Source organism: Perna viridis, chromosome 7 (assembly GCF_037379345.1).
Source record: "Perna viridis isolate PV_CMFRI_1.1 ecotype Kerala chromosome 7, ASM3737934v1, whole genome shotgun sequence".
In the NCBI taxonomy this organism is placed as follows: domain Eukaryota; kingdom Metazoa; phylum Mollusca; class Bivalvia; order Mytilida; family Mytilidae; genus Perna; species Perna viridis.
In genome coordinates, this window is record NC_142451.1 from 5,214,770 (window position 1) to 5,233,946 (window position 19,177).

At 31.9% G+C, this 19,177-nt stretch overlaps 1 protein-coding gene across 3 annotated transcripts in view; it reads right to left on the reverse strand.

The window, feature by feature from the left end:
* Positions 1–18,526, reverse strand: part of LOC148611062 (uncharacterized) — a 33,240-nt gene extending 14,714 nt beyond the window's left edge. The window contains exons 1-2 of one of the 3 annotated variants that reach the window (XM_088591164.1): positions 17,181–18,526; positions 2,728–2,874 (exon numbers count right to left, since the gene is read on the reverse strand). In XM_088591164.1, the coding sequence (XP_088447290.1) occupies positions 2,728–2,874; positions 17,181–17,631 (598 nt within the window). In that variant the 5' untranslated portion in view covers positions 17,632–18,526. The remainder of the gene's footprint in view (positions 1–2,727; positions 2,875–17,180) is intronic. The other 2 variants (XM_088591163.1, XM_088591165.1) reach the window with 2 other exon arrangements.
* Between the last annotated feature and the right edge of the window lie 651 nt (positions 18,527–19,177).

The window sequence follows — 19,177 nt, forward strand, 5'->3', positions numbered from 1 at the left end:
ATCTTGTATGAACATTATACCAGAATTTTATCTTGTATGAACATTATACCAGAATTCTATGTTCCTTGAACATTATACCAGAATTTTATGTCCCTTGAACATTATACCAGAACTCTATCTTGTATGAACATTATACCAGAATTCTATGTTCTTTGACCATTATACCAGAATTCTATGTTCTTTGAACATTATACCAGAATTCTGTCTGGTATGAACATTATACCAGAAGTCTGCCTGGTATGAACACTATACCAGAATTCTATGTTGTATGAACAATAAACCAAAATTCTATGTTCTTTGAACATTATACCAGAATTCTGTCTGGTATGAACATTATACCAGAATTCTGCTTGGTTTGAACATTATACCAGAATTCTATGTTCTTTGAACATTATACCAGAATTCTGCCTGGTATGAACATTATACCAGAATTCTATGTCTTTGAACATTATACCAGAATTCTTCCTGGTATGAGCATTATACCAGAATTCTGTCTGGTATGAACATTATACCAGAATTCTATGTTCTTTGAACATTATACCCGAATTCTGTCTGGTATGAACATTATACCAGAATTCTATGTCTTTGAACATTATACCAGAATTCTGCCTGGTATGAACACTATACCAGAATTCTATGTTGTATGAACATTATACCAGAATTCTTTGTTGTATGAACATTATACCAGAAGTCTGCTTGGTATGAACATTATACCAGAATTCTATGTTCTTTTAACATTATACCAGAATTATATGTTCTTTGAACATTATACCATAATTTTATCTTGTATGAACATTATACCAGAATTCTGCCTGGTATGAACATTATACCAGAATTCTGTCTGGTATGAACAGTATACCTGAATTCTGCCTGGTATGAACATTATACTAGAATTCTATGTTGTATGAACATTATACCAGAATTCTATGTTGTATGAACATTATACCAGAATTATGCCTGGTATGAACACTATACCAGAATTCTATGTTGTATGAACAATATACCAGAATTCTATGTTCTTTGAACATTATACCAGAATTCTGTCTGGTATGAACATTATACCAGAATTCTGCTTGGTATGAACATTATACCAGAATTATATGTTCTTTGAACATTATACCAGAATTCTGTCTGGTATGAATATTATACCAGAATTCTATGTCCTTTGAACATTATACCAGAATTCTTCCTGGTATGAACATTATACCAGAATTCTATGTTCTTTGAACATTATACCAGAATTCTTCCTGGTATGAACATTATACCAGAATTCTGCCTGGTATGAACACTATACCAGAATTCTATGTTGTATGAACATTATACCAGAATTCTATGTTGTATGAACATTATACCAGAATTCTGCCTGGTATGAACATTATACCAGAATTCTTTGTTGTATGAACATTATACCAGAATTCTGCTTGGTATGAACATTATACCAGAATTCTATGTTCTTTTAACATTATACCAGAATTCTGCCTGGTATGAACATTATACCAGAATTCTATGTTCTTTGAACATTATACCAGAATTATATGTTCTTTGAACATTATACCATAATTTTATCTTGTATGAACATTATACCAGAATTCTGCCTGGTATGAACATTATACCAGAATTCTATGTTCTTTGAACATTATACCAGAATTATATGTTCTTTGAACATTATACCATAATTTTATCTTGTATGAACATTATACCAGAATTCTGCCTGGTATGAACATTATACCAGAAGTCTGACTGGTATGAACACTATACCTGAATTCTGCCTGGTATGAACATTATACTAGAATTCTATGTTGTATGAACATTATACCAGAATTCTGTGTTGTATGAACATTATACCAGAATTCTATGTTGTATGAACATTATACCAGAATTCTGTGTTGTATGAACATTATACCAGAATTCTATGTTCTTTGAACATTATACCAGAATTCTGTGTTGTATGAACATTATACCAGAATTCTATGTTGTATGAACATTATACCAGAACAAAATATAGAATCAAATAATATGTAATGGAAGACAATCTGTTATCAACACGTGGTAGATTACAGTCTTTGATGATTGTAGTATGTGCATGACAAATGGGATGAAAGGTTGGATGATGGTAAGGTCAAATATGTTTGCTAGGTATTATCATCTACAGGATAACCAGTACGTGAACAGTCACTGTATTGCCCTTTACTTTAATATTTTTGATGAAAGTTAAATATATTAAAGAACACTAGACAGTACAACACATTAGTAAAGTGTTTTTAGTTTATTAACAGAAAAAAACACATTCTGAGCACTCCATAGTAATAACTGTTTTAACGCTAATTTATTCACTTTCCATTTTAATTAGTAATGAATGTTAATTAGAAAGAGTGAATAACCAAACATTATCTCTATTTTAATCTTCTAGCGTGACAAGTAATCATATTTTGGTTATTTACATTATCCACTTGATTGTCCTATTTATTATTTATAATATTATTTTTTAATGATTTATTGCTATTTTCAATATTAAATTAAAAGTTTTGATATCTGTGTTGTGACATTTTGGCGGGAGGAAGTAAATAATTTATTTTTCATATGAACTATCGATTTTTTTTTTACACAGGGAACATTCGATAAAAAGATCATCACGAAACATGCAAACACAATAAATGCAGATATTCAATAAATATTAGTTTGCAACTTGCGTCATTGTTAATGCATATACTTTGATGAGATACAAACCTGTACAAGAAAATTTATTGCACTGTCTACTTTCTATATTTGTGCCGTCACATGCAGTATCTATTTTCGAACATGCTCTTTGTCTCTGCTGCTGTCCCCCATCACATGACCGACTACAAGACGACCATTCCGTCCAGTCATTCCAACCTGATAAATATATAACAGTATTTTATCAACATGAAAATATGGGTTACTTCTGCGCCAACAAAGAGAATAAATATCCCAGTTCAAATGTTTATTGTAAACCATTTAAGTTTTATTTATCTTCCTTTAGAGATCCCGGCAAAAATAATTTTACTTCATGTAAATCTTGTATGTGGTGTCCAACCTTACTATGAAATTTCATCATTCCGTTCATCAGTTAATGGAAGTTGTACATATAAGGAATGTAAACGGCCGAACGGATGGACCGATGGACAGACAGGTAGGGTGATTTCTATATACCCAAAGTCATTTTTAAGATGGGGTATAAAAACAGCCCCTATAACTGAAGACAGACTGCAGACCTTTATTTCATTTCATGAATATCCTTTTTTTCACTTCAATTTAAGAACCACAGTGATTAGAGAAAACTAATTATTTCATATCTCGTAATATTTCACTGAGATATTTCTGGAATAAGCAAACAATGTGCTCTATTATTAAATTGGATAATCATCTGACACAGTATTTGGACATGCAAAGATGATGAATTTTTGCAAAAAAAAAAAAAACAAAACAAAAAAAAAAAACAAAAACAAAAACAAACAAAAACAAACAAACAAACAAACACACATAAGTTTTTACAAATAAAGTAGCTTGAGATTAAGAAGTAGTACAAAGCCGTATGTAAATGATATGTATATAGTATAACTTCCATGGTTCTCGGGTCTAAACGTCAAGGTAAGAAACATCTTTTTTCTTGTTATACGATTTCTTGTAAACTAAGAATTCGATATTTTTCCGGGAAACGATATCCATCTTGAGAGCTGGGTTGTGAAAACACAATACATATTATTGTAAAATCTATTTACTTCCAGATTTTTTCGGCAGTTCTTTTTTTTTTGTCGTTAGTATAAGGATACAGTTTAGGAACCTTTTATAAGGTTTAAGTTACAGTTTTGCTAATTTACAGTTTTTATCGCGGTTAAAATTCAGCATTGTTCACTCGACATGAAGCGGTATATATAAGCTTTGTACTTTAAAGTTGTATTGACTACTGTGTAGAGGTTATCAGTTGAACTATACAAATCTTACATACAAAACCTCGCCTGCACATTTAATACAAGTGTCAGTCACTGAAAATTAGATACCATTTTGATCAGATAAATAATACTATATTTCATATCACACTGAGTCTAAGATACAGTTAAATATGCTTTATTCTCTTTAAATAATCTGACATCTAAAATGTGATCGCCATGTGAATTCTGATATTATTTTCATACAATCCATCAAATTCATTAAATATCTCTAAAATATATTCGTTGTGTAAACGTTTGGAAAAGTCAGTTTATTAAACAAACATCTATAATGGATTTCTGAACAGTTTCTTGTTGATGAGTGAGAAACCAACACTACAATTTGTTTTAAGATTTCTATGCGACAAAATTTATTTCTAGTATTGCATGTGCAAAAAGATAATAAAGCTATTTATCAATCTTTAAGTATAGTCTTAGTGGTGGCTCAGTCTGCCAGCTGGAACCCTGTACAGCGTCAAACTGATGTGAACGTATCATTCTTTTTCAATGCGGGGAATTCATTTAACTGCGCTGTAATTTTGAGACCACCGAGTTTTTACTGTCGTTCAAAAAAGTTTACTTTAAGATTAGCTTTTGTTTGTTCGTTTGTTTTTACATATTTTGACATTTGTAATCGAAACACAAACTTAGACTGGAACTCTTATGGCCAGTATGGAAACAGGAGGTTCTACTAGTAATTAAACCCAGTTAATCCCAACATATGTCTGCGCCATGTCAGGAACGTAGTGGATAATTTCTTTTGGTTTATCCTTGATTTTGTCTGCATACCCATTACATCCCTTGTTGATATATAAGTTCGGTTATTACCTTTATTTTCATCTCATACTTAAAATACTTGTCATTAGAAATGTCTGTGTAATATCAAATTAATCTTCAAAATATTCTATATTCTTTTTATAACTAGATCATTTTATTCCCGCAGTTACAATTCCTGTTAAGTGTCGAAAACTCTTGTTATCTTCTATAGCTTTCACGTCGACTCACTCTTTTAAGCCTGGTTTATTAAATACTTCACTGGGGCTTGCTGAGGTGAAAATCGGAAACTTCACAGGGAAAGCAAAACTGAATGATGCGTTGTGTCAATTTCTGAAATTTATGTACTATTTTGATCTGATAGAAATAGAGGATTTACATCTCCCCATGCTGTAAACTGGATTAATATCTAGTGTAGTATACATTTCCCCATTATCATACTCTTGTGATAAGTTAATTACATACAAAATCCGCTTTTTTTAGTGAAAGTTGTTTCACGGTGGCGTGTTTTTCTCGAAAATAGAAGATCGTGGGTTCGAACCCCGGCCAAGTCATACCAAAGACTTTAAAATTGGTAGTTACTGTTTCTCTACTAATCACGCGGTATATCGAAGATAGTAAGGGCAAACCATCTCGGTGTCAGAATAATGTGTCCGAGTGGGTTGGCTTGTCTACCTGTGGGCTGTTGCTTTTTTGAGCTGTAAAATAACAAAAAACTTGCTCAGAGCGTCGGACTAGTACAAAGTGGGATATGTTCGAAAAATGAAACGTTCTCGTCTTGAAATGCACAGACGATCTGTCATAGAACGTTAAACCACAACCTACTAATGGACCCTTCAGGGATGGGTAAATAAAAAATAGAATCTTAGTAAAGTAGAGATGATGTTAAATGAATGATTTCGAACTCATGACAATGGAGTAAGCAATTTTACGTATGACGGAATTCATTAATATATCGGAGGGCCAGAGCAAACAAAATTAACGAACGGACAAACAATCTATAAAGAAAGGAAGTAAATGAGCAAAGTTTGCACAAATACCAGGTGCATCGATAGGGTACATGTAATCTCTGCTTTTATAAGACACAAGTAGTTTATCGAGTGTCCATTAAATGAGAAAACAATGGAGAGAATAATAAAACTACTCTTTGTAGTGACAAATTAAAAGATTGTATCAAAATCTAGTATAACACATATTGTGGTCTGAAAATGAGTAAAGATTTAAACTTGATCAAACTTGATCAAACTTGAAAATGTCACACACAAACTTTTACATACAGTACTCGTATGATAGTCCCTCTATGTCATTCTAACATGTACACGTGTAGTGTCGTTTTTATAGCGGGTAAGCCTTTTACGCCAATAATGAGTTGCTTTAAAAGGGTTTGTTTTACATATTTAAATTAGAAATATAAAACCTCCGCACATTACAACGTTTTCCTATGATGTACTTAATTTTCGACCACTTTCAAAATTCAAATGCGTACGATGTTTCACTTTATATTCGAATAGCCTCAATAATAGCGAAATTATGCTTCGTTCCATATAATTTCTATCTCATAAAATTTCCTATCTGTTGAAATTATGTTTAAATAAATTCAATAATAGAACTCCTGAAGAGAAAAATGCACAACAAATTAATACTTTCAAAGAACTTTTCCTTTGAACTATTCATTTTACGATGCATATTACTGCCAGCCCACAAAGTGTGAAGATTTCTTGCAAGATAATACTTTTTGAGATTAGAAATTACAATGCAAAATTGTGGTTATCAAGTATCGAATTTTACATGTACTTTACCAAACATCAACTTTCCCATAATGGAAATGGCAGATTAATGTATGTTTTTCCAGTTCTACATTACAGTTTAATTTTATGTGAAGATACATGTATACGTATTATGAAAACTTACTGTGATGGTACACTTTTTTGATGAGATGGTATTTTATGGGCGAATTTTACTTTTCTGGTTTATCCTTAACTTGGGCAGTTTATGTACTTTTAATATTCCCTTTCGAATTTATTTGGGCAATTTTCTTATCACTTTTTTAATGAAAAAGCAACAGTTATTCATGATGATATTCACTTTTAACGCAAATTCTCTTAAGTATTTTTTTTATTGTAGACGTAGACTAATACAAGAATCCTTAGCGACCATGCGAGAAGCTCAAATAATCTAAACGGCTGTAAATCGCACCGTCGCTTAAAAAGCTCTACAGAGCTTATGTTAATTGGTGACTTGTACATGCACAATACCTATTTTACGATGCGACAATTTTTTGTAACTATCTGTACAAATCTTACGGCAAACGGTGCATTTGTTGCATTCCTCCAGGACGATTTATATAAGCCATTTTCAAGAGTATCATTATTTCACTCTGCAACTTTTTATCAAATCATAAAAAGATACAAGTGTCAAATTGTATCTCTGAACTCCGTTATAGATGATATTTTAAGCCATGTTACATGCTTATCTGTCCTTAGTTTCTATCAAACGATAAGCTTTGAAGAATGATGAATCAAATTTTCCAATAAAAAGAGATCTCAGATTTTATTACCATTGTTTAACTCTGAAACAACAAGATTGATTGAGTCGAAGCCAGATAAATAACAGAATAAAATCTTATTTTCGAACGAAATCACACTTAATACGACTGTCATAGGACACCCGACTGACGCCCCTTTTATTAATACGATAGTTTAATGACACAAAATAAAATTCCTTGTCACCGTACAATAAATAAACTAGTGACTTATAACAAGAGAGATGAACACCTTACCCGCCAGATGGGTAATCGGAGGTCCATTTGCTACCATGGTTAAGTTTCAGAGACCAGAATTGATACCCACACTGCATTGTTATTGTTCATTGACGTCTACCAAAGAAAGCTCATGACATCTTTATCGTGGGAAATCTACTCTATAAAACTAAATGATACCACAATTAGTTACTGTTTGTCATCTTCGTTTAAAAAGTACATTTTGAAACCAATAAATGTGGGTACATATTAATTAATTGTAGAGGCATTAGTACGAGAGTCACGCAATCATTGCACACATATCAATGGACATTATCGTGCATATGTTTTAGTTTTCAATAGCTTCATTCAGTTTGAAATTGAAACAAAGACTTTGGAAAGTTCGGGCACATTACAAAATGTTAGTAGTATGTGTTGTTAACTTGGTGACCACATGTACCCTTTGGAAACGTATATATCTTGACTTCGACTTTTCTTTATGTCCTAATAATAAGGTACAGATATGGTGAAACTTAACAAATGCACCATCGTACAATCTTTGTTTGTTTTTGTATTTTGTTTGTTTGGTTTTAACGTCCGAGCAGCAATATTTCAGCTATATTCAGACGATGAACATGAAATTGATGATAAAATGAACATGAAATGATGATGAAATGAAAAAGGGATGGGACACAAGGATAATGGGGGTCGATAAATTTTTGATTGCCACTTGAAATAGGGAGAGGTGGGTAGGGTCGGGCAATTTGGCCTCCTGTGGCGGAGCCCTATGGTTCCTACTCCGGGAGAATACCACAGTAGGGTTCTTTAACGTGCGAGGAACGTGGCATCTTTCCCAACAGGGTGCACCACTATGGTTTGCGGTCAGGTTTTCCGTATCAAAGCCTGACAACCCCAGCATGTTACACGCCAGGGAACCATTCCACCACCTGGGGCACACATCCCAGTTGCTCTGTGGGCAGTGCGCCCTCGCCCCCGACTAGGGTTCTGAGCACTATTTAGTCGCCTTTTACGACAAGCTTAGCGCTGCTGCAGGCCCATTCTTTTGACACCCGGACCTGCACGGGTCTACAATCTTTGTAAAAATGTAAGCACTATAATAATAGGGCTGTATACATGATTTATGTGTGGTTTTTGTCTTTATCCATGAGTTGAAAAAAATAAGAGAACCCTGAAAAAGTCATAATGTAAATAACAAGATGTGAAGTTTGCTGTTCAGAATTCCCTGATATAGCGGGTGGGTATACGCATGCTATTTAAATTGGACATCTTGGAGGGAAAGATACAGGACATATTTTTCTATAAATCACCGAGAACAAATTAAGGTACTATTGTCACCTAAAACCCTTGAGCAGCAGGTACTCAAGTGTTAAAAAGACATACTTGTTACACCATAATACTAATGTTTTCATAAATGCACATCTAACCAAAAACTCTTATAATCTTCTGAATGCCATTAAAATCTGCTTTCAATACCTGTCCTTATTTAACATTAACATTTGAAAGTTCTGTCGGTGGTTTTATTGAAAAGATAAGAACTGTCTCTTTAAAGTCAACATCGGTTATTGTGAACTTAAACACACTTTTCAATTTAACTTTAAAAAACTAACAAGAACGATCTATTATACTTAAGTATACTCTAGAGTTTATATTCACGCTGCTTGATCACATTCAAAATGAAAATCATATATTCTTATGACTTTTCTCGCCTCCATTCAAAGAAGAATTCGTCAGCGCGTTAATAACGATACGGAGTGACGGGTGGGCCTTAAACTTAATATGCTGCCTTACAGCGCTCTCATTCATTCGATCATAATTTTGTCGCCATTTCACACAGTCACGTTATTAAATGCGTCTGATAGATGATTAAGAGTAATATTACATGAACTAATCTGCCATTAATATTCAGATTTAGAGGGAAGTCTGAGACGGAGATTATCAACATGTATCCTCAGTTGGTCCGGGTCCTACAATAGCCATTGGTTGAAGCACCTTCGGCAATGATTTACCTGAATTAACATGACGTGCAAGTATGTTGCCATGATGAGTAACTTAAATTAGTCTGCGATAAACGGTATCATAATCCATGGTTCAAAACTTAACATATTACAGAGTATTTGACCAACTATTGGACAAAAAGAATAAAATGTTCAGTAAAAGTCCGTATTTAAAAACATGTACAAGAAACGTTTGCAGCTATATTCGGATTCTGAGTCCGAACTCTGTTTAAGGATTTGAGTTTGCATATCTCCCTTTGTGTACATACGGATCTGAAGTGATTCTCTTGTTACTGCAAATAAAACATTTTTAGTCAGACAGTTTCGAAATTCAGCTCAGATTCGCGCGACAATCGAGTTAAAATGTTAAAATATGTGTTTATATCATGAATAAATTCAATATAACGGAAGTTTATGTAGTTAAATAATATCATTGAAGATCTTATAAGTATTTTTACCGTTATAAAAAAAGATGATTGAATTTTGTCAATGAAAGCAGAGGGTAATTCATTGAAATTCGTTTGCTTGAGCGAGTCTATTTATCAAATATCACTTTCGACTCTTACATGCCCAAAATTATGCAAATTTGATCAAAATTGTACGGCATGTGTTTTCTTTATCAAACAGTAGTTGATATCTTTCCTTTGATCGTATTTAATTTTATATAAGATTTTGAATCATATTTGAGTTATTTCGAGATTGTTAAGCTGTATTTATTTTCACGTAAATGAAAGCGTGAAAATATAAGCAGACTGTGTCTGCTGGCGGAAGAATACATCAAAGCGAACGTTTACTTAACAGAAATTCGACACGCGTATGCCTTGAATTTTAATTAATACTTCGTTTTCCATACCTCTATGAATCACTTTTTATCTTAAATACTTTATATAAGCAAATGAAAGTTTAGAATTTTGATTAATATTTACAGAACATCATCACCATTTGATATCGCGTCGTTTAAATTATATAACAGAAAATAAATAAAGCTTGATTTTAAATGAAAAAGTCAATTAAATTTTGTTGAATTACATAGTGAATGTAGTTTAATCGAAATTGACAAATTTGGTTAAATCATGATCGGCCACAAAAATTTAGATACGGAGAAAACCAATTAGACAAATTACTGTAAGATGATAATAAAAAAAAAAACTCCAAAAAACCAAAACAAACAAAAAAAAAACAAAAAAAAAAACATTAACACATCAGATCGTAATTGGGAGACATCAAGTAGTACGACGAATAGAAATAAAAGAGAAAATTAGGCTCTCAATGCAACAAAGCTTGTCCTCTTCTTATTTTATAGACTATAAATCACGATGTATTGGTCTATTCGTAATACCTTAATTTACGTAATTCGCTGAAGTAGTCAGTTTTCATGCTCGGGGTATAATCAAACTGATTTCATTTTCCACAAATTATAATTATGTAAATTATATAATTTTTTCATGTCACTATGTCGTACAATTGTCGTGTTTTTTTTTTGTATTTTTGTGTTTTTGTGTTTTGGTTTATAGTTTATGGTTACTCTGAACCCCCGAACCCCCGCGGAGAAAAAACACATAGGGTCTGCATGCACGAAGTAAGGGTATTACAAAGTATACACATACCAATACATCCTACAGTATAACTATAACATCATCATGTTGGCCGTAAATATAGAACTTTGCGAGTAAAACGCCAAATATTTAAAGTTAAGTTTTTGCACCTTCTGTCTGTTAAAATAAATTCAAAAGATTGGAATGTGATGATAAAATAATCAGTAGGATGGTTCATAAGAACAATCTTTGTACAAATATTTGTTTATAAATTATAACTTGTCTCAAATTATCGTTATGATAATATTTACAAAACCTGGATCAATGCGACAGTATTCCTCGCAGACGACAGTTGGATTTAGCGCGGGAATTCTATGTGGATCAAAGACAAATTTGTTGACATTGCCAGATTTAAATTTAATCTATTGCCATTAAACATGAAAGCTCGAATTTTGACAACTTGATTCTAAATATTCGATCCTATTTATCAAGACATGGAGACGAGATACATGTAAACATTCGAAAGCAGCGTGAATACATGTATTTCGAGTGCCAACGCAAGTACTGACCGTAACTGTCAAAATGGTAAGAAATCGTTTGATTTTCAAGACAGACTTCATTAAGAAAGGCAAGAAATACATATTAAAACAACAATTATAAAACGAACGATAAGAAATATGTCCGTATGGTTTAAGCATCATGTATCACGGTTTATACAAGACTTCATTCAACATAATGACCTAGCCCCTCTCTCTAGAAACTGGTAGAATTTTGAAATGATTAAGCCCGGTCTCATACCACAATGATGCATGATTGCAGAGGGCTGTAACTTAGAGGAGGCATTTATTCCAAATAGATTTGAACGAGATCGCAAGAATGTATTTAATTGGTAATATCAATCGTCCTACTATGATTTACACGATTCATTCGATCACAAAAAAGCCCCTACAAAAAATTCCATACCAAGCTTTTCAAAACTGAATTTTCAAAAGGACCGCAGTTAATAACATATCTCCGCGGCAAATAACAATGGGGTGCAGCTAACAACCATCGTAGAATTACGGGGGTAATTATAGGGCGGTGTTATATAGGCTATACATCTTTTAACTAACAATCTATAGCTGTCTATCGCATCACTATATCATGTGGTTTTTCGTCTTCATTTGACTTTAATGGGATATATGTTCTATTAAAGTTTCCAATTTGTCAAACTCTACGTTCAAGTACCCACAACAATACAAAATAATAGTGTTTAATTTACTCCTTTTCTATCTTAAGTGACAAATGTCAAACGTTGTTTTGGATCTTTCAAATGTTCAATCTCGGACTGTTTTAGTAGTAAATGGACCGTCAAAGCTTCATTTTTGGTTATTAGAGTTTGGTTACAATGCCACAATTTTGAAATTGAAATGTCGATCTTTCTGGGGCGCCCATGGTTTGTACTATCAGCTAATTATATTAAGAAATAACGGGTTCTTTAAACTTAAAGTTTTAGTTTGTTTGTATGTGTGTGTGTGTGTGTTTTACAAGTTATTGTATTGCTTATATAACACATATAAGCATATCATTAAGACTATTGGTCCATCCCTTTAAGTGTTTTCGTTAAAAATTTGTTGATCATGACAATCAAATCATGCATGTATGTGTATATGATTATCTTTGGGTAGTAATAGCAAAGCAAGGAAAAAAATTAAGCGCGCATTACATTTGCGCTACGATTTATCAATTATTAACCTTCTTTTGCGCTTTGGTACTCACGGTCATGTAAAGCTTTGCATCAACCTACGATTTATGATTTCATGAAGCGATCGGAGGGTTACACAACAAATTATGTTAACAGAAAGGTTGTTGCCATTTTTTGTAGGATAATTGTAATGTTTTGTAATTTTATTTGATATTAAAGTTAAAGTGATTTTTTTTAAATACAAATTTTAAGATTGTTTCTTTCCGCATTTGAAATGCATTTCGGCAAATAAAAAGAACTCTTGCTTTTCATATTTCAGCTGCTTTTCATTATACTTTTTCCAGTAGTTATTTTTTCTACAAAAGTACAAAAATGCCAATCAAAATTTATTTGTTTGAATAAAGAAAACTAAATACATAAAAATAAACGTTCTTACATGTATTCTTAATTCGAGAAGTGAACTGACTGGACGGACCGACAGACAGTAGTCTCCACCTATCAAAGAGTAATCAAGGGAGCCAAGATTCTAGCGGTAAGCAAAATAATGTAGTATAGGGACAAAGACCAGACATGGAAAACAGACACACATAACAAAGAACATAAAATTACCAAAATAATACATACAAAGCAATAAAAGATTTTTATAACTATTAAACATACAAAAGCAGTCAGTGTCAAAGTGAACCTACATGTACATCGATAACGTCAAACGTTTTTAACACACATTCATTCAGTATGATATATCGGTTGCCAACTAGTTTGATGAATATTTGAATTCGAATTACTTATGTTTTTCCCAAGAGGTGCTATCTGGTGTGAGTAACAAATTTAACGATCTCTACACGTAAAACGAATAAAATGGATACAGGTGTCATAAATCAATGAAATCTAATTATTATCTCAATCAACTGTGCACCACGTAAGAATGCATCAAACCCTTCTGTTTATATTTGAAGAAAAAAATCAAGTTGATGTAGTTCAAAATACCGTGCTAAATTGCAGTTAATTCAAAGGGATGTAATTTAAAATTAAATCAGTTCGATAGATTTTTGTTAACTTCTGCTTGGTCCTTTTTGTACCATATCATTACAGAATATCTAAACAAATATTTACATGCACCCACAACAATACAGTCATAAGAACATAACAAATAACTGTTTGTTTGCAATAGTTTTGATCACAGAAAAGCTAGAAAGTCTTCATAACTTATTTGAAATAGAATCCGATTACGTTTGCTTTTAAGCGAGAATGCTCAGTTAAACAATGAAGAAGCATTAAGAGGAACGTGTAATTTCTGAGATCAAAATTCTTCTTTAAATTACATTTTGGACCAGGGTTAAAAAATACGTCTCATACGCTGCATAAAAACTTTTACTTCCGATATCCATGTCTTATTGAAAACAAATTCTGTTTCAGACAAACAGATTATAGATGATGGATTTTCATATTACAAATAATGTTTTTGTTGGTTTGACTAATATATTATTATTATTATTATTATTATTATTATTATTATTATCATCTCATCTCGAACTTGATGCACCTTCAACACAAAGTTCAAGACTATAGTAACTCCTGGCTAGCGTTTACATAATTTTAATTGTAGTTTGGTCTTGGTTTATTTTCACTAATTTCTCTTCTGTACTGTTTTGACCACTAGTTTTACCGATTATAACTGGTGTCAATTTTATGCTGCCCATATGTGTTGAAATATACCGGAAGTAATGAACCATATTGGAAGCGGAAGGTTTATAAAGCCTGGTTTAACCAACATGATACCAGTGAAGAATTAATATCGAAATCATCGAAATCAACGTTAATTCACGAAGAAACAAACATAAATACTTGTTAACTGCATTTTAATTCTATGAGAGAGAGAGAGAGAGAGAGAGAATATCATCGTAGTAAAATGTGGAAGTATTTTATTATTTTTTTTGTAACACTTTTTGTACCGCTTATTTACCAATATTTAGTTAGTACAATTAAGACAATGATACTATATTAATGTTTTAAATATATTTAATAAACTGACCACAATAACATTGATTTATGTGAACGAACACAGATCAACGCAGATGTATGTCAATAAACAGACTTGTTTTATAGTTTTAATAAGATTTTTATTCTCATGTACTGAATGTTTAGTTAAACAATAATTTGAATTTTTTGGTGTGTCATCTTTTAAATATATGTAAAGCAGTTATCGGTTTTGTTAATAGCTATGTAAATTTTTCCTAACCAAAGTATATTAATTGTTCTCCAAATGTTTGTCAATATTATAATCATAGGTAGTTTATTTGCTTCTTGTGACTTGTATTGGTATGCTATTGGTGATAACGAGGTCCCGTAACGTGAAATATAAATACAGGTCAGACAAAAGTATGTTTTTATGAACGAATCGATTTTAAAGTTCATTAGCACCTTTAACTGGTCTTTCATAAGTATCTTTTACAGAATCTTGATGTGATTGAGATTGTGGTATGGGTTTTATGACAACCTTTAGCACATGTCGACAGGGCCTGGTTAATATCCAATTGATATGACGGATGTGTTGAAACGTCCATTCATATTTTTGTATTAAGAATTTTTGTTTATATCAGACCAGTAGTCAATGGAACACTTTGGGCTACTTTAACAGATATTTAGTCTTTTTGTGTCCGTAATGATATACATAGGATTCAAAAACAAAGCGTGTACTCTTGGCATCATTTTTAGTCATCCATATTAAAATATAAAATTTCAAATATACGAGCAAAAAGGCGTACCCTCTTTTACGCAACGGCCATAAAATATAAAACTATAGGCAGTAGTCTTGAAGGATAGTTCACATAACATATGGCAATTTCAGCGCAAAAGTTTGAAAACCATCGCAATAGTTCTGACTTAGTACATACAAAATAATTCTTTAATAATTTTATATCAAATCTGGAAAATATTTTTAGTAGTCATTGTCGATTCAAAAATTTGTAAAATATTTCAAAATTTTTAAAATCTACAATTGTTGTATTTTTAATTTACATATCATTTTTGAAACTGGCATCGTCAAATGAAAAGATTTTTTCTAATGAGTATATTTAGTTAATAAGCTGTAAATAGATGTTCATTCATGTTTTGTTTCACCAAATTAAATGTAATCTCCCATTTTCCGATTGCATCTCCTATACATACTGCTTATACGTAATATAGATGCCAAAAACGTTATCATCAGTCATTCAAGGCGTTGTATATTTTCAAAGCTATAATTGTCAAAATCAATATAAAAACCTCTCTGGCATTAAACATCATGATGTACTGCAACGGCTTAATTGGTTCGAATTAGTCAGAAGGAAACTAATGTCTTAAATTTATGCTAAAATATCATTGCACATGTACAAAATTAAATCAACAGCTTGAATAAAATCAAGCAAAAATATCGAACATTTTGTGAATGTTGTTAGAGATAAGTTAATTACATCTGCTTATTTTCAGAACTAACATTATAGCTACTGATTTGACCAGTAAAATCACGTTAGGCTTTAGTTAGTTTCTCATAATAAGTGCTTATCTCTGATGTTTTTTTCTTTTATGTGTTTCAAATTCTAAGCGACGTGTGAGTTTTCTGAAAAAAAATTAAACATTTTAAAAGTTCAAAATCAAAATTAACCATCAGATTCATTTCAAAAACTTGTATCTTACTTTTATCCTCTTTTTTATTTTACTTCAACATTAATCAATTATATATTCAGAAACGCTTAACAGCATCTAGAAATAGCAATAGGGATCCAAAAAGTGTTCATTTTCTATTTTAGTTTTTTCGCTTCAGAAATAAATAATACTGATAAATTCTGATTGTCACAATGTGCATATGTAGTAGAAATATAAACCAAGGTAAAAACAGATTCAAGCACATGGGACGAACAACTAAATATATCCATCACCATCTAATATAGCAATGATACAGCAACCTTTACCACCAAGTGTTCATTCAATGCAGACTATTTAAGTTTGGCGTCGTGTTTATCAACATCGTAACAATAGATATGCAGATCGGAGCAACCATTTCAATGCAACAAAACTTCAGAACTTAGAAGTCTATGTCTTAATTCTTGAAAAATATCTTTCCAATGTTTCAATTATTGCTACCAGAGAAAGTTGACAATACATATTGATCACAATGAGAAGTGTACCTTGGAACATGTTTTAATTAACATGCAAAGTATGAAATGTTGTCTCCAAGAATATGTTAAAAATTTCCTCAAACATGGTTAAACGCTAATAAAACTGGTTAATATAATTTAATTTATCTTATTTAAAGTGTACACTTTTATTTATCAGTTTTGAATAATATCATGGTAGACATGTAAGTGACATAACATGGTTATCACTTTCTGACCTTTTAAGGTAGCCTATTACAAACAGACAGACCGAAAACCGCCGGGAATTTTTCGATTTAGTATCTGATAAGGACCTTAAGTATCAATACTAAATATACTCTATATAAATGCTAACCTATTTGTCTGTAAACTTCATCTTCTGTGTACCATGTATCTTCAACAACAGCACCAAAAAAATCGTTATATTTCGCAGAGAGACGGTTTTTATAGACCGTCAGGAAAAAAATGTAGTCTTGTCCAGTGGAAACGTCGGAGTAACACTTTTTCTTATCTCCAAAGTTACCAATAATGTATGTGTTTGAATTCTCAATGCTGTCAACAGTTTCTAGCATTGTTTTACCTTTAAAGACTTGTTTGATTTTTATTTTTGATTCATAAGTTTCAGAGTTTAATCTTGTTTCCTTGTATGTTTTGACTACAGTTCCTGAGATTACAATATCTGCTAATGCGGTTCTATCAAACACGGAAACTGGCGTCCATCCGTTCAACAGATAGATGCATCCTGATACTATACACGGCAACAGAGATAATACAAAGCATTTTAAGTATGTTTCATTCCCGACCATATCAGAAAAATTGATCAGATCTGACTTAAACTTTAAATAATTCTATTCAAAGCTACACCATTTAAAACTGATATGAGATAAATTACATGGTCATATTTCAAAATATAAATCTCGTATTAAATATATATTCTTGTGGTATCTACCTTCTTCTACATTCCAAGATAACAATCTCACTTTTGTAGCTGTTGTCAGTAAGTGATTACGGGATCGCATCTACCTTTTTGTACATAACGTATATTCCGTTTTCGTTTGTTTATGATCCATTCCTGCTGTATTGTTTCAAGAGGCATTTCGTATCATTATATTCCCTCTGTACGAATTACATAACATTCGTAAAAAAAACTCCAGAGTTACCACTCCAAAGTCATCACCTTTACATCGTTTTAACAAAGCTTGCAATGTACGGAGTTAATATCCAATTTAGTTTTCACTTCTAAAAATTGGATAATGACTTTCTTGATAAAATACTGCTGGTTGCAATCAAATGTTTTCTTTTTCGGAAATAGTTTTAATAACAGCAATATTTCAATTTAGAAATAATTTCACAAATTCACTCAGCTTTTGATAGTTATTTGTCTTTATCCTTTTGCCACTTAATTTTACTGAGTATGATCAAGTGATTTTTAATTCCACTCACAAGTACACTCAATTAACTATTTCTCTTCTATTGAAAAAAGAGGTGGATCTTTTCACAGCCAATAGATAGTTGATGTGTCACAAAATTATTTAAACATCTTACTACAAACACTCAAGCCATTGTCAATAGCAGATAAAGCGCAGATTCATTTAATATCAAACTTATCCAAGCGAGTAAGCTCAAAGTTATATTAGCCTACACCCACATTGGTTTGGAATGCCCCTTTATGTTGGTTGAGTGACAAACAAGTTAACCTCTTATGACTGCCACTGGAGATAGAGTGTATACGGAGCAGAGACCTTCCATAAATAGTTAATTTTATCTGATATCACATTGTAGTAGGTTCTGTTGTTACAAAAGTTTTTCATTAAAAAAACCCAACACTATAACAATTAAAAAAACGAGATATTCATAATTTAACTCCAGTTGGATTATTATAAAAATGCAACAGACGTAAATTAACTGAAACATTCACTGTTCATTGATAAGATAGTGTTAGAAAAGGATGTTGGATGAACGCCAGTTAAGCATCCGTCATACATTTGAGGACTACCAAATAAGATGAAATAAGATGAAAAGTAGATTTCGTCTTTCATCTACACAGTAGTAACACAGTAGAAGTCTATCACTACCCTCAAAATGCATGCGATCATGGATCGATTAGAAATATTCTTTGTAGTATCTTTTTTATTCGTTCTTACAGTTTTCTTGTTAATTTCAGCAATCTTGCAAAATCACACAGGAAATATAATAATAGTATCATGCCATTCAGTTCAAATCATCATTTATTCCATTCTTATTAATATTTTCTATTTTCATAACTAAAACACTGAGATAATTTGAGTTTCACAGAGAAAAGGTTAAAAAATGTGCAATAAAATTCATCTAGGTAATGTGTTCTGTTGAGTA